General features: G+C 46.9%; 1 protein-coding gene across 1 annotated transcript in view; it reads left to right on the forward strand.

Moving 5' to 3' along the window:
• RTN4R (reticulon 4 receptor) overlaps positions 1 to 18,105 on the forward strand; it is a gene marked incomplete at both ends in the record, with an annotated part of 83,550 nt that extends 65,445 nt beyond the window's left edge. The window contains 1 exon segment of the mRNA XM_082324815.1: positions 16,676 to 18,105. Coding sequence (XP_082180941.1) covers positions 16,676 to 18,105 — 1,430 coding nt within the window.
• Between the last annotated feature and the right edge of the window lie 1,079 nt (positions 18,106 to 19,184).

Raw genomic sequence — 19,184 nt, forward strand, 5'->3', positions numbered from 1 at the left:
GCTGGGCCTATTTTGTCCAAAACTTTCTGGTTTTATTTTTTTCCAGCTCTTTGCAAACATCCTGCTTAGGGTTGACCTAGCATGTGCTTGGTTCACTGGCTCTCTGCAGCTCTGTCTTCATGTGGGTACCATCCTGACTACATGGGGTAGCCTGCCATTGCACAGCTCATTTCTGAGGTTCAAATTTGAAACAGAGAGGATGGACAACATGTTTTCCCCTGCGGTCTTTCTGTATCTCCTTGTTGATGAGCCTTGCTATAGTGCCTGGTAAGGCAGCTGCTCCTCCTTCAGCTCAGTTAATTTACCGTGCTACACTGCTTCTTCCTGTATTTTTCCAGGATTCTGCAGCCCTTAGGACACACAATTAAGACATTTCAACCTGTGCACAGAGCTGGTTCTCCAAGTTCACCTGTGGATAATGCTCTTTCTCTCACCACTTCCATAAGTTTCTTGGTGTTTTGGTTAAGCAAGAACATCAGAACCTAAGAGCTGTTGCAACCGCGATCAGTAATTACAATTGTATTCTTTCTGATAGTCTCTAGGAGCCCCAGGCAAGAACTAACATTTGGCAATGCAAGCACAGAGCAAAAATTCACTCCCAAGTAAACCACCTTCCCTTCACTCATTATCAGCCATCATCTTGCAGCTCTCTGGCAGCTCCTCAGATATGGCTCTTTTATCTATAGTCTTTCCCCTTCACACTGATTAGTTGGAAGTCTGATCATTTTCCCCAGAAGTAGCTGCATTTTTCTAGCCTATATCAATCTGCCATTTTTTTTCCACAGCCCTCCCTGTCATTTATCTATCCCCACTAACGCTGAAAGCTTCTCCAGCTCAGTAGGGGCAAATTTAATTAACCTGCTATTTTCTCCCATTCTCATCTAGATCATTAATGAGAGTGCCTAATGAGTCTGGGTCTCATAGTGGTCCCAATGGCCTATCACAGCACATGTCCTCATCTCGGTATATCAACCAGTTAACATTAAGCTTCAGTTGGGATCTTTCAGCCAGTAGTAGTCATTCCTCCAATCCAGTACGAATTGCTGTTCCATGTAATGTGTCAGGAGTGAGGTGGTTGATGCTGTAGTGTGTGTCATCCATCTGCCTGCCTTCCGCAGCCAACTGGAGATGAAGGTGCAGGTCTGTGCCTCAAGTCAGGCATTGGGGGGATATGACAACCAGGTCTCTCACCACATTGGGCTTATGACTGAAACAGTTATACACCAACGGGCACCCCTGCAAGCCTCTCCATACACAGTTGGCCAAGCAAACCCTGCATTCTGAGGTCCGTCAACACCTGGAGATGGAAGCGTGCACCCTCATGCTCGTAGGTGGCAAGAAAATTTATGTGCCATCGGCTTTGCAGGCAGCTGAGATGAGTTTGGGAACTGCTGTGGCAGTTGCATTTTAAGTGCTGACGGCTCTTCGGGAGTTTTGGCAGTGCAAGAGCTACCCTTGTCCCAGGAACAGGCCACTGTTGCTGTTTCACTCACCTTGCTGCTCTCTGTCCAGCTGGAGATGAGGGAATGTTGGACTGTGGGAACTGGCCAGAGTCCCAGGGAAGATGAACAGGGGGACACTGAACTTGTTTGATTTCAATTCAGGCAGCTATTTTGAACAAACCCAGCCATCAGACACCTCCACCCCCTACCCCGTCACAGGAAACCCCAGAGGGACCTTCCAAATCTAGGATTAGCTGGTTGCCTGATAATAGCCTCTGGGCACCAGCAACACAAGGGCTAAGAGGTCCTTGTGGGGCTAAGAGGCATGCGTCACCTTCAGCAGGATTTAAACACGTAAAAGGAGAGGAGAAAGAAATAGCTGCTGGATTTTAACATTAGCAAATGTCAAACCCTACATTTGGGAATGAAAAAAACGTAAGGTGACCTCTAGACTGCTGGGAAAAGAGCTGGAATATTTTGATAGTAAAGGGGATTTAGGGATTCAGAAAGCATTATCTTAAGGATGAGTGACACATGGTGGCTTCAGCAAAGGATGCTATCACCTGGGAAGAATAAAGATCCAGAAGGTATTTTATCGATACAAGACCTATGTGAAGCCACCAGCTGAAGCCACCAGCTGAACCCAGCAGCACACATGGCTGGAGACACAGGGAGCGTGGACGGCTCCAGGGCAGGACACAGACCTCCCCAGCAGCTGAACCCTGCAGAAGTACAAAACGGTGAGCAAAGGGAAGCACAAGGCTTTGCTCAGGGCAGAGGAAGACTTAGGTTTGTGGCAGTGTGAAGAGGAAAGGCTACTCTGTGGTGATGACTAGGAGAGGGATGCAGGCAGGAGGCAATGCGTATACACATCAGCAGAGACCAGGATAAAAGTGGTGCGAAGTCAAGAAGAGATTGCCCTCCTTTGGAAACAGCACAGGCTTGCTCCTTGAAGCACTGGGAAGACACCCTTCCTTGAGGTGACATTTTATCAGCCAGTGCAGAATTTATCCAAAATTTTGTCTGTTGTCAACCTGATTTGCTCTGTGTGCTTTCCTGGGTTGCTTGTGTCCCCAGTAGGTTGTTACATGATGCTACCGCATGGTGCTGGTTTGACCAAGCTGTCCAACAAGGGAAGCTGTTTTGGACTGTTTTCTCAGCAAAAGGTGGAGGTGAAAGGGATGTCACCCCAAATAACATCTTAGAAGGAAAATAGCAAGGCAGAGGCCAAGGGTGGTGAAGCAGAAATGGCAGTATCTAAATCCTGGGTGGAAGTAGGTTTTCACGAGGATGTAAGTAGTAATGCACGAGCCTTTCTCACTCTCTGTGATCAAGGTAAGATTGTCCGAGTTTCCTTAACATTACATCCTGGGGGAGGGAAGGCAGAGACAGAGGCACCAGAAGAAAAGGACAATCTGAAATCCCTAGCTTTACTCTGAAGTATTCACGGTTTTCCTGTGTGAGATCCCTGGCCTGATTCCCCACAAAGGGCTGGAGGGGGTTTGCTGGGCTGAGATGGTTTGCTGGGCAGTTTTTGTGTAGTTTTGGTTTTGGGAGGTGAGAGCACTGAAGAGGTGTGTATTCCAAGGCTGGCACAAAGCGCACTTTTTTGAAATGTATTGTCTGGATAGAGCCTGCTGGAACTGGCAGGGTTTTCTTTCCTTGTCCTTGCTCCTGTCAGAAGTTGCACAAGCTATTTCCCCAGAGAAAGGAGAGTTTGCTTCCACTTTGGCAGGGAACAGAAAGTAGAGGAAAATGAGGAGTCATTTTTTTCCATCTCCAAATCCATAAGATTTATCTTCTCTTTCCTTGGCTTGCGTCAAGTGGGAGAAATCCTGAAGAAAGTAACAGTGAATATGCAGGGATGAGCTTTTTCCAGGCTGTGAGAGATGGATATTCTGCTTGTAAATGTATATATTTCCTATCAGGTGCTGTTCTGGTGCCTGATGTTATTGCTGTTAACCTCAGGGGTATCCTGCAGGATTGAGCTTCCCAGGTGCATTTTTGTGATGCTGATGTAATTTCTATTCATAATTTGACCAATTTCTTCCTTTTTTCACTTCAGTTAATTCCTTTGATGACATGACTCATATTTCCCCCAAATCAGTAGTTGGTCCTTGGTCTCCCTCCCAGTGTTGAAGGAGGTGAATTAAACAAATAAAGATGGCAAATGAAATGGAAAAAAAGTTCACTTAGTATCATGAAATATTAATAGCCACTTAGTATTAGCGGAAATTAGTCCTGCTGCACTAAAACTGCTCTGCATGGAGTGACTGAACTGCAGGGTGTGAAGTCTGTGTCCCCGTGGAGATTTGCAGGTCCTGGCTATAGGATGAAGATTGCCTTCAATAAGCTTCATGGTTTGGTTCTTTTAATTAAGTAATATGCTTCAGGGGCTGAAGCAAAATGTGTTGCTACAACATCCCTTTCTCAGACAAGGCCAGCAGTGAGACCGCAATGCCTACCTTGCCCACTGTGGAAGAGTAAGGAAAGGGTATTGGTTTGACAGGGTGGTGGTAGAGTGACATGAATACCTGGTCCTGGAGAAAAACAAGTCTCATGGAGTCAGTGCTAAGGAAATCTTTTATTTTCTCTGAAATGATCCTGAATGCTTAAGCAACTTGACTGTGGAGGCTGTGAGGTAGCATCTCCGGAGAGGGATGCCCAGCTGAGGTGAGACACCATCCATCAGAAGTGGTTTATGGAGAGTGACATTAATCCAGCTATGGATGGATGTGCAAGTCTCTTCCTAAGGAGTGTGCATGGGAGCACTGTCAAAATTGGCTGACAAGGTCTCAGTTCTAATTCCTTATAAATATCAGAAAACCAGGGGAGTCCCAGAGGCAGGGAAGGCCAGTGCCCACCACTGATTTAAAGCAGCAAGTGGGAAAGCCCAGGAGGTAAGGAGAGGCTGGCTGGTTCGATCTCAGTGCTGTGGGAGAAAGGGGAAATGTTAACATAGATAAAGATCAAAGACATAAAAATACCATTAATTTCAACTGGTAGATTTCCCAGAAAGTATTCTTAAACCCAGATGAGTTCTCAATTTTTTCTGATATTGTTTTTAAAGATATTGCTGTCACTATTATTTATTAATCATATTGCCACAATGCCAACAAGCCCCAGGCATGGACTAATGTCCTGATATATTAGATGTGGACAAAAAAAAACAGTCTCTGCTCATGTGTCTGGATTTTCATAATATATTTAGACTTATGTCAGGCACTTGATTTACTTGGTCGAAAATTGAATCAATGGACAGTTATTAAGCAGATTAAGAAACAGGCAGCTAAAAGCTCTCACAATGCGATTGTTGTTGGAGGATCATTACCAGACAAGCTGCTTGCACAGTAGCTTTGCAGGATTCAGCTTTCACCCCAGTGTATTTCACTATTTTCATGAATGATCCAGAAAATATATATAAATCAGTTGCCCGTAAAGTTTGCAGCTGACTCAAATTTTGCCGTGATAAATAATGATGAAGGCAGGTCTCTAATGCAGAGCAATCGCAATTGCTTGGTAGACTGGCAACAGTGAAACAAGATGAATTTTAATACAGCTAAATGCTCGGTCATCCATCTCCAAGTGCAGAATGTAGGCCACTCTGTCAGGCTGGGAGACTGCCTGCTCGAGGGCAGCGACTCTAAAATTGATTTAAGGGCCATATTGGATAACAGGTGATTATGAACATTTAATGCCCTGTAGTGGTGAAATGGATGAACATGATCTCTGGATAAAGAGGGGAAGCCGAAGTCTGAATACGGAGTTTTTATCCACCTTGATTAAAAACCAGGAAGGTGCTGTAATCTACTGTAACAGTAATGAGACCCAAAGGCTGGAAGTTGAACCAAGAGCTTTCAGCATGGAAATCTGGTGCAAATTCCTGGTGGTATACTATGGAGTCACTGAACTCAGGGTGGATATCTGTTCTGAGAGATGTGGGCAGCTCAGCCAGGCACCAGAGCCTGCTGTCTTCAGTGAGGTTCAAGCCTTGCCTCGGCTGCAGGCTGGGATCCTTTCCCCATTGCTCATTTCCCCATTTCCACGCAAACAGAAAGGTGTATCATTAGCGTCCTATTGTATTCTTGTTTAGCTTGGCTTCACAGAGTCTGCACATCTCAGAGAAATATGTTTATAGAGTTGTGGGTGTCGTGTTTCTTATCTGGCAAGAGTGGATGAGAGAGCTGCAGAAGGGCAGGCAAGCATGTCTAATGCTGAAACTGCAAAGGAGACAAAGCCGACACCCGATAAAAACAGCAGCAGTTGAATTTGCACACTTATTAAAAATCAGTCTCAGCTTTTATCTGGGAATGAAAGAATGAGCCATGTGAACGTAGCGGGGATGCGTGCCAGGGAGCTGGGAGGGATGCCAAGAGAGACAGGTGAAAGGAGGCAGAGAGGGGAGCATGGCTAAACTGGGCTTCCATCCCACCACGTGGATGGAGGGGCCAGGTGTCCAGGGGAGTGCTGAGAAATGCCCTGTGTCTGCATCACAGGGCTTGCTGTAAGGCAGCTTCATGGTAGAGACCTTACATTTCATTGCATGGCTCTGCTACTCCACCATCCAATATGACAACTCATGGGGTGGTGTGGAGACCTCTGGTCATCCAGGCTCAGAAAGGAGAGCATCAAGTTGTGACCAGGGTAGAGAAATATGATCTTCAGTCACCCATGTCTGCTCTCATGTTTTCATTTCTAGCTGTACTTTGAAAAAGTGGTTGTGTCTAAAGTTGAAATTAAAATGCTCTCCCTCTCCCCGTCCTTATGTTGCCTGGGGCATTAGCTCCCAAGCTGTTTCTTCAGCTGCAAGGTTGTCTGTGTCCATGCAGACAACCAAACTGAGGTCATGGGAAATTTTTGGAGCAACTTTTCCTTCCAGGCTCTTTCCTAGAATTCATTCCTCCACTCCACATTATCTGCAGATGCTGGATCTGTAGTCAAAAGCTGAGATAAGTGTCATTTTAAAGGAAAACTGAGAAAAATGCTGCCTAATGCAATGGGGCACTTCCACTGCTGAAGATGTGGGGGTGGGATTCGCAGCTGCCAGGTGGGGTGCAGTCCCAGATGGCTGGGGGAGAGCAGGTGTAAATGCCATCTGGAGCTTTACCTCTCCTTTCTGTGAGTCACTCGCACACAGTGCTTTCACCAGTGCCAGGTTTGGATACGCAGGAAACTCTACTTCTTAGTAATAATGTTTTGAAGCATTCCTGAGATACTTTGGGCACCACGGGAGATCTAAGTCATCTCAGAAAACAGAGTTTACTTCCTTTGGACACCTGTTTGTCCCTGATTTTTTACAAATATGGCACAGATAATACTAACTTCTGTAGGAGCTAGTTGTGATTCACAATGCATATTTTCTCACTTCATTCTTCACAGTGTGAGGAGTGAATGGTGGCAATATCATAGATGATCCTGTTCATAAAATGTGCTGGACGCATCCCATCTAGATAAGATCAAAAGGAGGATTGCAACCACTTATGATGCTCTCACCCACTGTGCTGGGGACGGGTCACAGCTTCTTTCAGTCTGCTTTCTTAGGCAAGCTGGGATCTGCTAGGATTTACTGGGCTGGGTATGGATTTTAGTCATATGATGCTTTGCAAAAGGCAGTGTGGCAGGGACAGCTATGATTATACATGCCACTGGTGGCCATGACTTTGAAAAAAGGCAGATGTGACATTTCTCCCAGGTTGTGAGGACAGAGCCTGCTTCCTCTTCAGCGTACTGTGCTCAGTATGGCCAAGCTCAGCGCTGCAATAAGTGCATCATTGCAGCTCTGTGTGGTGGATTAGGATCACAACAGTTATTCAGAGTGCTCGTCCAAGATGAATTCATGACAGGTCGATTTGGAGAGTTCAACTTGTACCTGCAGGCTTTCATGGATGCCTGTCTACCCTTGTTCTGCTGGCTCTCCTGCAGCAAGCCTACAGCCTTCCTGTCCATCCTCTTCCTTTTCCCTCTTTCGTGCTCATTTTTCCCAGGTGCTCCAAATGCTCATTCCAAGCCATGTGCTTTCACCTTGCCTTTGGGCACTGGGCATTTTCTGCCCAGACCTCTTGCCTCTCTTCTGGCTTCCATATCAGATATTTGCCTTGGACTTCTGTGTTTGTCACAGACAGTCCCTTTAACTGGATATCTGCATGAGATTTTTGCCTCTCCTCCAGCTACTGCCACATTATTTCATAACTGGCACAGTATCATGTCAAACTCGCCTGCTCAGAGCCAGATCCCTACAAATACCATGTGTTCTACTGGGTACAGAGGCTGATGCTGAGATTGGCCTGGGGGAAGCTGTGGTGCAGGGACGTTTGCAGTGCCACACTGGTGGAGGGGACCCTAGAGAGGGCCAGGAGCAAGGCAAAACCAAGACTTTGCATTATGTCTTTAGGAGAGCTGAACATGGCCATGGTTAATCCAGTGTTAAGCAACCGTACATGGTCACATCCTGAAAGGGGACACAATTCTGCATATAGTGGGGAAATCAGCTCACCTCTGAGGAGGAAGAGGGGAATACTGGGAGAGCTTGGATAGGCCAGCAACATGTGAGACCTACACTATCTGCATGGAAAGGACCAGGGTTGAACGGTATCAGACCTGGGACTGAATGGTATAAACCCACGTAAGAGGCCTTTTCTACAGTTCTCCATGTTTTTGCTTTAAGGTCATAAGCTTTTCCCTTTAAAAGGTCATAAGCTTTTCCCTTCCAGATATAGGATAGATAGTTGGAAATAAGACAGATGGAAAATACACAGATTTATTACATCTTACACAAGAACAACTGAAAATTCTGCCTCTGCTGATAGAATTGGCAGAGGCTTCGTCCCACCAGATGAGGTGGCAGAGCACAGAGCTGGCAAGAGCACTCACTGAAGCATGGCCTAGGATATGCATGGGATTTTCCATGGCTATCCATAGGAAGCAGTGATAACTAGGTCAGCTTTTTAATGCCTAAGAGAATAACCTCGTATCATTGATGTGAGCAAAGTTTACTCCTCTTTTTATGTAAACCATTTTAAGGAGCATCTTAAACCTATGTTGATAGGTAGGGATTACCAAGTCCTTATTTCTGTGAACTACTGCTGCAGTTTGGCTGCTGGATCAGGAAGATGTCACTGCTACAACCAGCTTACATTTTAAGATTTGGGCACAACAGTGAACTATGATAATATTTCTACTTGAAGGAAAGTGGATATTTGGGCACATGATTTATTGCAGCAAGGGGTTTCATGGTAAAATTCATAACCACAGACTAGATGGCAGATGCAATTCAGCATTTATAAATACAAAGTAATGTACACTGGCAAACAGCCCAGACCCTTACCTAAACAAAGACAATGATGGGCTCTATATGAGCTATTGCCACTCAGAAAAGTGATCTTGGGGACTTTGTGGAGGGCTCTCTGAAAAGCTCAGCTTGATGCTGAATGATGGCAGGCAGAGTGCAGGAGCTGTAAGGGACAGAGCAGGACATCTAAACCTCTGTCTATGGCCATGCTGCAGTTGCATCCTGGGTATTGTCCTCCCACTCCAACAGTGAAGAGGACCTGGAAAAGATGCAGAGAAGTACAGCAAAAATGTCTGGAGTAGCATTCATATAATGACCTAGGACTTGGAGAAAAGTATTTAGTATTGTCTTTCCATATGCATCTGCTCCTGACCACTGTGTCGGACCAGCCCAAATGGGCCCTTGTCTGACTCAGTGCAGCTCTTCTCACATTCTTGTATTATAAGGAGGGCTTTTCTCTTTCTCATTTCCTGCCCTCACAGGGCATTACTAGGCTATAATAATTGATATTAGTGTTATTGTTATAAAGGGACCTAATGACTCCTATATTTAAATCCCTTGATATTTTTCCCTATGAAGGTTTCTTGTGACCTTTTCTTTGAGACTCTCTCACATCTCCATGGCTTGCAGCAAGCCTTTGAAATTCAGCAGGAGGAAAACCCTCTGGCAAGAGAAGAGGCTCTTTTATTCTTTTTTTGTTTTTTTTTTTTGCTCCTCATCAAATTCGTATTCAAATTGGCTGAAATATAAACTGTTAACTATCACCTTTTTCTTTCTCTCCCTGATGTTGCTGAGGGAAGTGCTGGCAAACCACCAAAAGTATAACCCTGCCCAAATGTTGTTAGGCTAAACCGATGCTGCTGCCAAAATGCTGGGAGCGCTGGAGTGCCCCTGGCAGGGATGGGGAGCACTGCCGGCCAGGAGCTGCTTTGGCAGATGCCCGTGAATGGATGGAGCTGACCTGGTTAAGGTTTGCGCTGCACTCAGCTCACGTAATGAGTCATGTAGTTCAGCCCTAAGCGATGCTGAAGAATCAGCATTCAAACCCCTCTGGAGATTTGTGAGGATGGATTCTAAGAATTACACATGATATAACTCGCTTTTACCTTCTTCCCTTAAAAATATCCCTGCAATATTAAGTCCAAAAATCGCGTTAAGGGAGTATGATTTAGGTGGAAAAGATGAACATCTAGAAGTTAGGAAATGGCACATCCATCCCCTGCCTGGATGCATTACGGAAATGACCTTTCATTTCTGACCACATACGATATTTTTTCTGCTGAAATCCTGTCTCATTCGGGGTAGAGGCTGGATATACCAAAAAGCAGGACTGAAGCTGTACTGCCAAAGGGAATGAAGAACACCACAGTCCCAAAGGTTAATAGATCTGGAAACAGTCCCAGAGAATGTGGGATCAGAGACTGTACCTATAGAAGTTAAGGGTAGGGTTCAGGTGCCTAAACATTCCTGCCTGCTGCCATTTATATCACACCCAGCGCCAGCTGCTGGAAGAGCAGAGGTCTCCTAGAGGAGCTGTGTCAAATCCTCCAGCACTCATGTTGGTGTCTCAGACCCTCAAGGGTGTCTAAAAGAAAATTAGCCACCTATTTTTAGGCAGATGGGATTCGGCACTGGCACAAGACATAGGTGTTTTGGTGTGAGCTGGGACTCTGAACTCCAGCAGCAACTCATGGAGATGGAGATGACCCAGTCAGCTGAGCCTGGAGAGCAATTCAATGCCCCGGAGCAGACACGGAGCTGAAGTCAGCTGGCTCGCTCGAGTGACAACACTATTTGCCTTGACAGAGGTGCCTGACACCCCAACAGCCCCAAAATCTTCTGCCAGGCAGCTGCCTGAGGATGCTTGCACAGCAGTGGGCACCTGTGTGCTGAGACCTGCTCTGTTTGTACCCACTGCAGGTCCTCAGTTCCCTAGAGCTGTAACACTGGTTGCTTCTCCCAGATGCTTGTGTGGTGGCAGAGCATCACGCCTCTCCTCTCCTTCTCACCCTAAAGCTACTCCAGCTGTACCACCATGAACGAGCCTTCTTCTCTATAGCAGAGGGAGGAGGCAGCAGAAGGGAGAGAAACTCCAGCCTGGGGTGAGACTCGTCCAAACCAATTCTCCTTCCTCATTCACCTCTCAATTTGCCTTTGACTTGAAATGCATAGAAGTGCTGCCTTCTTCCTTTTGGCGCACACGCACTTACACACACAGACCCACTTTTGGCCACAGGACAAAGCAGTAGACACTGAAGCTGCTTTGCAGTGTCTTTCAAAGCCATGTGCTGAATTTCAAACAATATCAGTTCAGAACAGGGAATTAAGCAGCTATAGTGTCTTCGTACTATAAACAAAGGCAAAATGCTGTATGCATCAGCAAAAGGCTTTGTATTGTAAAGTACTCCCTTTATGTTCAGCCAGGAGAGAATTCAAATGATTATTGACCCTCCACTGTAGGAAAGCCGCATTATAATATCTCCAAATCAATAGAGACAAGTGCAGAGCGGCAGAGAAAGGCCACGGCTCTGCAAACTGCAGAAAATTGCATTTTGCTTTGGCCTCTTAAAAAGTTTGCAAAGCATCTATTAGAGGCCCCCGGAGCCTTTTCTTTCTAATTGCCATGTTTGACAATGCGATCGCACAGGGGACTAGCGGAAAGACAGATAATGGACCCACTTTAATTGCTTCCCAGTTCCATGAGTCATAACACTTCTGAGATGGCAAAGGGGAAGTGCGTCAGTTTGACTGAAGGAGGTTTCTGGCTTTTAAGAAAGCTCTGGAGGAACAAATGCTAAACTCAAAGCCAAAGTCTTGGAGGGACTGAAGGTTCCAGGTACTGGATTTTCTTTCATCTTTTGCTTTTGACTGGAACTATCCAGTTAAGTTTTAATCATGTTCTGGAAGGGGTAGGAGTGGCTTCTCATCTAAGAGATGAGGGAATGGATGTCATGCCAAGACCCTTTTTCTCAGGGATGGGCACTAAGGTTGAGTCCTGCAGGTGGAAGAGTCCAGCAGGTGGTGGAGGGTCCAGCATCAATCAGTCAGCAGTGGTGGTGGGAGCACACTGCGTACGGAGAGCTCTGGATGGATTTATCTGGCAGGTCAAGGGAAGGTGCGTAGTTCCCCATTTGGAGCTGGGCTTGGCACGTATTTCTGGGAATGGACACACAGTGGACCTTCTGACGTCTCTCCTCCCTGTGCCACCAGTCAGTATATCCTGTACTTCTGGCCTAAGGGCAGAGTGTGTTTTTCCTGGAAAAGGAAGGAGCCCACAGCCAGAGCTGAACCCAGTGCTCCAGGAAAGCAAACTATGGCATTTGGCTGTGCCAGTCAGGCTGCGGAGTAGCTGGGCTCTTTCTGCCCAGGTCCTCCGGATTCTTGTCATCTGCCCTCAACCAAGGCTTTGACTTTTCCGCTCACAGCAGCACGCACTGGGACCCCTCAGCATCAGGGATACTTAGTGCCTCCCAAAAGGAGCAGAAGCCCATGGCACTCACACTATTCCTGGCAAGTTTTAAGCTGTGTTTGCCTGATCTTTGCCTGGCCATCCTCTGAAGGTCTTCATCCTTCCCCTCTGCTTTATGCCAAGGAAAACGAGCTGCAGCATGGTGTACAAGGACAGTGTACAGGCTCTGGGCAAAGCCAGGATGTGTCCCAGCCTCTCTGGGGATGGACTGGTTTGCCTGGGTGCTGCCTTCACCTCAGCTGGACAAGCCTTGGGACATGGTGGTTGTGAAGGAAGGGAGGAGGATGGAAAGGAGGAGGTCATCAAAAAGGGGGAGGAACAAGGGGAGGTGGACAGAGAACAAAAGAAGGTGGAGCGCCTGGTTTTGTACCAGGGCACCCAGCTCATGGGTGTTGGGGTGCCTGGTTCCTCTGCCCACCTCTGCAATACAGTCCTCAGATCAGTGCTCCAGCTCCTTCTTCTGGGTTATGGCCCCAGCTCTGTGCTAGAGCATGAGGCTCAGTGAGGTGATGCTCTACACCATGCTGCGGTGCTCAGCTCAGCATAAAGGGGCTTGGGTCTGTGCTTTGCGTCATGACATTGGGCCCCAAAACAGGTGCCTGTTTGCAACGAATGGGCACAGGGTAGTGATACAGTTTTCCTGTCTCAGTCTTGCAGGACATGGTCTAGAGTAAGAGATTACCTGAACATATGAAGGTATATTCCAGACAGACAGGAACAAGCTCTGCTGTGCTTCAAACCGTCCTAAAACTGTGCAACTATGTTAACGTGGCTTGATGCCAGGTCTTAGCAACCTTCCTGTCCCAGGGCCCTGCCTTGTCCTCATCCCTGTCCTAGAGTAGTCACTTGGCATGTGGTCAGAAAAAGCAAGGTAATATTTGCCTGGAATTGGATGGATGAAACTATCCTGGTGCAAGGTCTGGATGGCTCGTGGCACTTGGCGGCCACTGTGGTCTGGGACACACTGAGCACAAGGCACAGTTACTGGTTGAACACCAGTGATGGAGAAGCTCCTTGGAGGAGCAGGGGAAGGCCAGGGCATGGTCCCTCTGGTCTCTGCCACAGCACACCCCAGTCTAGCTCGGGAAGAAAAGGTCAGCAGCATCACCTTGACTTCCCAACGCTGTCTATGGACTGCACCCACTCCTGCACTTGCTTCAGGCCCTGCACTGGCCAGGGACTCTCTAATGACTGCTGGGTGCTGAGCTTTGTCATGGATCAGTCAGGACATGGTTGAGCTCCACGGCAGGAAACTAACTGGAAAAAAGCTTTGGGAGATGATTGACAGTAACTGTCTCTGGTGAAAGGAGCTAATCCGAGCAACTCAAGAACACCAGGTCGCTAATTAAAGCACACAGGCTAGCCCTGACTGTAATTAATTTCCCTATGCTGCTCCACTGGCAGCCAGCTATCAGTGCCACTGACTCACAGCTCCCGGCAGCCTCAGAGGCATCGGCAGCAGGAGAAGAAAAGCCGTTGTTCAGAGTGGAGCAGGATTTGCCCCTTCCCTTCTGCTCTTCTGTGCTGGGGAGAAGCCGTAGCATGCCTCCAGCTCTGCACACACCCAGAGGCTGGGACAGGACCTTGCAGCCTGGCCTCATCGGCTCTGTCTGTGGGAAAGGGCTGGTGATGCACGCTCAGGGCACAAGTGATCAAATGATCCAGAGGGTGCGGGAGCATGGCTGTCAGGAGGGGGTGGCACAGGGCAAGGCGGTATTTATATGCATGGTGTGTTCTCTGCCGGCTGCTTCATGTTCTCTCTTTCTCTCCCCATATATACATATATTTATTATGCTCTTGCCTCCCCTGGCTGAAGCTGGAACAGGAGTGTTGTCATTGTGATTCCTCTCCCATAGGAATGGTTCTTTGCATTCACTCCGCTGCGAGCGTGTCACATAGTTATAAGGCATGTGGGATGCATCTGGGTTGTGGTTGGATTTTCCCCAAGTAGGCTGTAGCCCCTGCGGTATTGCCAAGGCAGAGAGGAGCAGCTGGGAAGAGCTGTGGACCCTGCAGCGGTGTCTGCAGTCTGAGCGCTGTTTTGCTGGAGCGGGTGGTGTTGCGTAGTGAGGTGAATCCCGTCGCTCCAGTGCCACCCCAGCCCCCATCATCTGAATCATGAAGCTGAAGAAAGAGGCTCCAGAAAGTCATATTTCTCTGGCCACAGGTTTTCATTATCAGCTGGAGAGGAATCATGGTGGTCAGAGAGTTGCCAGCATTGTTTTAATTTCCCAGGAGGCTCCTCTTAGTGTGACATGTCTCCAGCAAGGGATTTCAGTTGTCTCGTGTTACTTTGCTCCATACAATGGGACATGATATGTCAAAACATGACAAGCCAGCCAGAATGTGTCATAATACTGCACTCAACACACTGCTTTCCAGGGATGCTCAGCAGCTAATAATATCAGGCTCAAATTATCTCTGCATGCTGAGCTGCTATTTTTTCTCCCATGTGGACTATGATATATAGGAGTCTCCTGCCTATATTGGACTATTGGATCACCACAGATTTATTAGCTGCACACTGTGAATTATTTTGACTAGCGTGAAACTTAGGTCTGGGATCCCAGCCTGTTGTTGCAGAAAAGCGGCTTTCCCGCCTTGGCTTCTCCAATACCTTTGTTATTGCTTCAGTAAACAGTTTGGTGAGATTTATGTATGATTTACTCCTTTATTGTTGGGGTTTGAAGTTGCTACTTTGATGCAGAGATGATGTGATTTCATTAGCTCCATGATTGCCTTTCAGGCTTTTCTGTGAGATGCAACTGCTGTCTCTGGGATTTGGCCCCACGGGAGCCAGCGTGCTGTGCTGTGCACGCATGGCTGGAAGCAACCGGGCTCTCTCCAGTCTCCCCAGTTTGCCCCAATCTGCATCGTTGTCTCTTTCTGCCTGACTTTTTGAACTCTGCTATTTTACCTTAAGGTGTAATGAGGCATCAACATGCCTGAACAACATTTTCAGTTTCTCAAGGAAGAAAAAAACCTCCCACAACAGCGAAGAGGGAAAGCTACTGTTGCCCCTGGGCTGGGGATCCCCAGCGATGGGGAGGAACGTGTCCTTTTGCCAGAGGTGCTGTGATGAGCTGGGAAGGAGACACACGTGTTCCTGCTCGCACATGGTATTTCACAAATGGAGCCTCCCGCTGCTACAGTTGCTGCCCATTCATTTTAGCTCCCATATGTGGTTTAGAGGAAGCAATCTAATTACTTGCTGCTAATTTCTGGTAAAGCACTGCTGAAACTGCCTCTCCTCCCCGCCTTCCCCACCGTGGGTAGGAAACAGCAGGTCTCTCTGCAGGTCTCTCAGCTGGAGGTTCACACTGACCCTGCCTCCTGAGTCCCCTTTCAGAAGATGATGCTGGCTGCACAGCCTCTGCCCATCCCTGCCCATCCTCCAGGCCCTTTCCCAGCAGCCCAGCTGGGGCTGGTGAATTTGGTGAATCAAAATGCTTCCTTGTGATTCCTGTGCAGCCCAGCTCCTGGGGAAGTGGGTGGTCATCGCCATGAAAAAATATTCCTCTCAGGGGCTCTTCAACCACAGTGGGCTGCCTGCACCCTTGGGACACACGAAACCTACTTCTGCCTTGCAAACTTTGAGGAATCCCTGAATCAAGCATTACACATGATTTCCTCCAACAACAGTACTGCCCTCTGTGGAAAAACATGCTGTTTTCTCCTCTTCCTCGGTGGCTGCACAAATTCAAAGGGAAAAAGGGGAGAGAGAAAGGGAAGCAAGAATATGTGGCATAAAGGTTTGACCAAGAGAAGGAAAGGATGCTCTTGGCTCCGAGACCTCTACAGGCAGGTCTGACCTGTAAGTTATTCTGGGAATCCCTCACAGTTATTTCTTACAGGAAGACCAGATCAGTCAGAAATTGTTCATGGAAGGTTACGAAAGCCACATCTCTTTCTTACATTTTGAGTGCAATCTGGGGACACTTGCTTGTTTTGGAGAATTGTTCAATGATCCTAAAAAGCAAGGAGCCGGTGGCACTGCTGGAATGGGATGCAGAGTTGCCTAGTACAACCCTGTGGCTGAAGGCACCAGCCACAGCTGGGCAGATGCTTTCTCATAGGCTGAACTGTGCTAAATGTGCCTGTGGCAGAGACAAATGGCCCCCCAGAAGACAGCCCCTTTGCTCAGAGGTAAGCTCTTTGGAACAGGGCTTATGTTAGATGTGCATTCAAGACCCATGATGCAAATACATAATGATCATTCTGTTTTGCGACCAAAATGTGAAAGGCTGAGGAGGTGCTCAGACTTTGTCACAACAAGTGTATATTGATTTTAGCTATTGTGTTGAGTGGTAGAGCATTTTTAATTCTGCGTTTTAATTGTTTGGTTCCCCTGGCATATGTTTGTGGTTAGTGGCAACACACTTAGAAGGGTGATTTTCAGGCTCATCTATTAGTTGCAAAGGAAAGTGCTCTCCCATGACCCTGGCTAATTTGCACACTATTTTTGTTATCCTTTAGGAAGCAAACTGCTGATTTTGGTGCTTTGCTTGAACATCCAGTCAGAAGTGGAGTCTTGCCCCGGGGCGTGTGTATGCTACAGTGAACCGAAGATTACAATAAGTTGTCAGCAGCAAGGACTGACAGCAATCCCCACTGAGATACCCATCCAGAGCCAGCGCATCTTCTTGCACAACAACAAGATAACCCTTGTGAGGTCCACCAGCTTCACCTCCTGCCGCAACATGACGATTCTTTGGATCCACTCCAACAACATCAGCCTCATTGAGCCTGGAGCCTTCTATGGGCTCAACAAACTGGAGGAGTTAGATCTCAGTGACAACACGAACCTGAAATCTATCAACCCTGTCACTTTCCGGGGTCTTGTTCACCTCCACACCTTACACCTGGATCGCTGTGGGCTCCTGGAGCTCTCCACAGGGCTTTTTCGAGGGTTGTTCTCCTTGCAATATCTCTACCTTCAGGATAATAATCTTCAGAACCTGCTGGATGACACCTTCATAGATCTCGCAAACCTCACCTACCTGTTTTTGCACGGTAACAAAATCAAGAGCTTGTCAGAGAACGTCTTTCGTGGGCTAATCAACCTCGACCGGCTGCTTCTGCACCAGAACAGGGTCAGCCTGGTTCACCGCCGGTCTTTTCATGACCTTGGGAAAGTGATGACCTTGTATCTGTTTAACAACAACCTGACCGTGCTCACGGGGGAAACCATGGCTCCCCTGGTGTCCCTCCAGTACCTGCGCTTGAATGGCAACCAGTGGATCTGTGACTGCCAGGCTCGGTCTCTCTGGAATTGGTTTAAGCAGTTTAAAGGATCATCTTCAGAACTAGAGTGCCACCTTCCCCCCCGCTTGGCAGGGAGAGACCTCAAAAGGCTGCAGAGTGCCGATTTGGAAGGATGCGTCGACTCCTTCAACCAGATACGAACAAGCGTTTTTAGCACTAAGACCAGGTCTGGTAAATTGCCAACTGGGGTCCCCCCTCTCGGTTCCCACGATGGCTCCTCGAAGTGCTGCCAGCCAGAAATGGATAAATCTTTTATTTATGAAGCTAAAGGCAAGGCAGGTCCTTCTTCCCACAGCAGCCGTCCATCCTCCAACAACCCTCTCAAGGATAAGGAGAACATGTCCAAAACCAAGTACGTTGAGACAGACCCTTCCAAAAATGGCAGCAACAAGCAGATAAACGATTCCCCCTTTGGGACCTTCCCCAGCATTGTAGACCCTCCATTGACCAAGTTGAAACCAGAATTTCTAGAGCCTATTGAACCTTCCACAATCCCAACCAAAAAGAGGCAGGGCTGCTCTAAAAAGAACAAATCAAAGGCCCAGTGCCGCCTCACCCAGCAAGGAAACAGCTCCACATTACAGCTCAGCCTAAGCCTTTTGATCCCCCCCTTGGTGTGGAGCTTACTGTTATTCTGCTAAAATTAACTCTTTTCCTGGGTTGATGACACTTTAATACTAGACTTTTGCTGACCTCCATAAATGTTGCAAACAAAAGCAAAACTACCATCCACCCTGAGAAAGCTTTGTTACACAAAAGTTAACTGGATGCCTTTATAAAAAAACAAACAAACAAAAAAAAAACAAAAAAGACAAACACCAAGATGTACATAATTTATTTGTCCTGAATCCTGTGAATTATACCTTTGGTCTTCGGAACTGCACTTGCCCACAAAGCAGCTTTTGCTACAGCTGATGGTAAAGAAATATGGTTTATTTACAGGAAAAAAAAAAGTGTAAGAAATGCTCTGAAAAGAATGTCTAAAATCTGTTTGTAACTTGACATCACACTGAACAATATTGCAGGTTCCCATTTGCAGAGGTAATGAATTTGATGCTGTTTTAATCCTATGTTTATGAATATTGCAGTTTTTCCGTATTCATTCCATCACACCATGTTTACGGGCAGCATTTGTTAAAGAATGCTACCTTTTCCTTCACGAGATTGCAGTATATATAGATATGCATTTTATTTTACTTGTGTACAAGTATACAAAAAAAATATAAAATAAAGATTTCTTTTTCCTAAATGGTTGTCATCTGCAAGGGGTGAAGTACGCTAACCAGCTAAAAAGCTGAAAAATTAAAAGGATGTTGAGTAATCTGTGATCTGAAGGCAGGTTGAGCATTTAACACGACAGTAATAAATAAGACATGCTCAGCATGGTTATGCAATCTAACTGGTGCCAACAAAGGGTTTCCTTGCACGAAACATGTTCTGCTAATGCTCCTGTTTCCCTTTGAACTGTCCCACCTATTCATGCAACATCATTCATATTTCAGGATGCTCAGAACAGCAGGAAATATTAGCCTAGCCCCTTGGAGCTGAGGACTCCAGGTTGCAGGTAGAGGAATGTTAGTAAGCAATCCCAAGAAGTCGGGCAGGGCCATTTTTCTTCTGATATGCATAGATAACAAGACTCAGCTCTGTGATTAACGAACCAGAAGGTAGTTCCAGAGTGGAGCAGCACTTAGGCTTGGATTTATGAAATACGGTGCAT

Source organism: Platalea leucorodia (genome assembly GCF_965183815.1).
Source record: "Platalea leucorodia genome assembly, chromosome: 12".
In the NCBI taxonomy this organism is placed as follows: Eukaryota; Metazoa; Chordata; class Aves; order Pelecaniformes; family Threskiornithidae; genus Platalea; species Platalea leucorodia.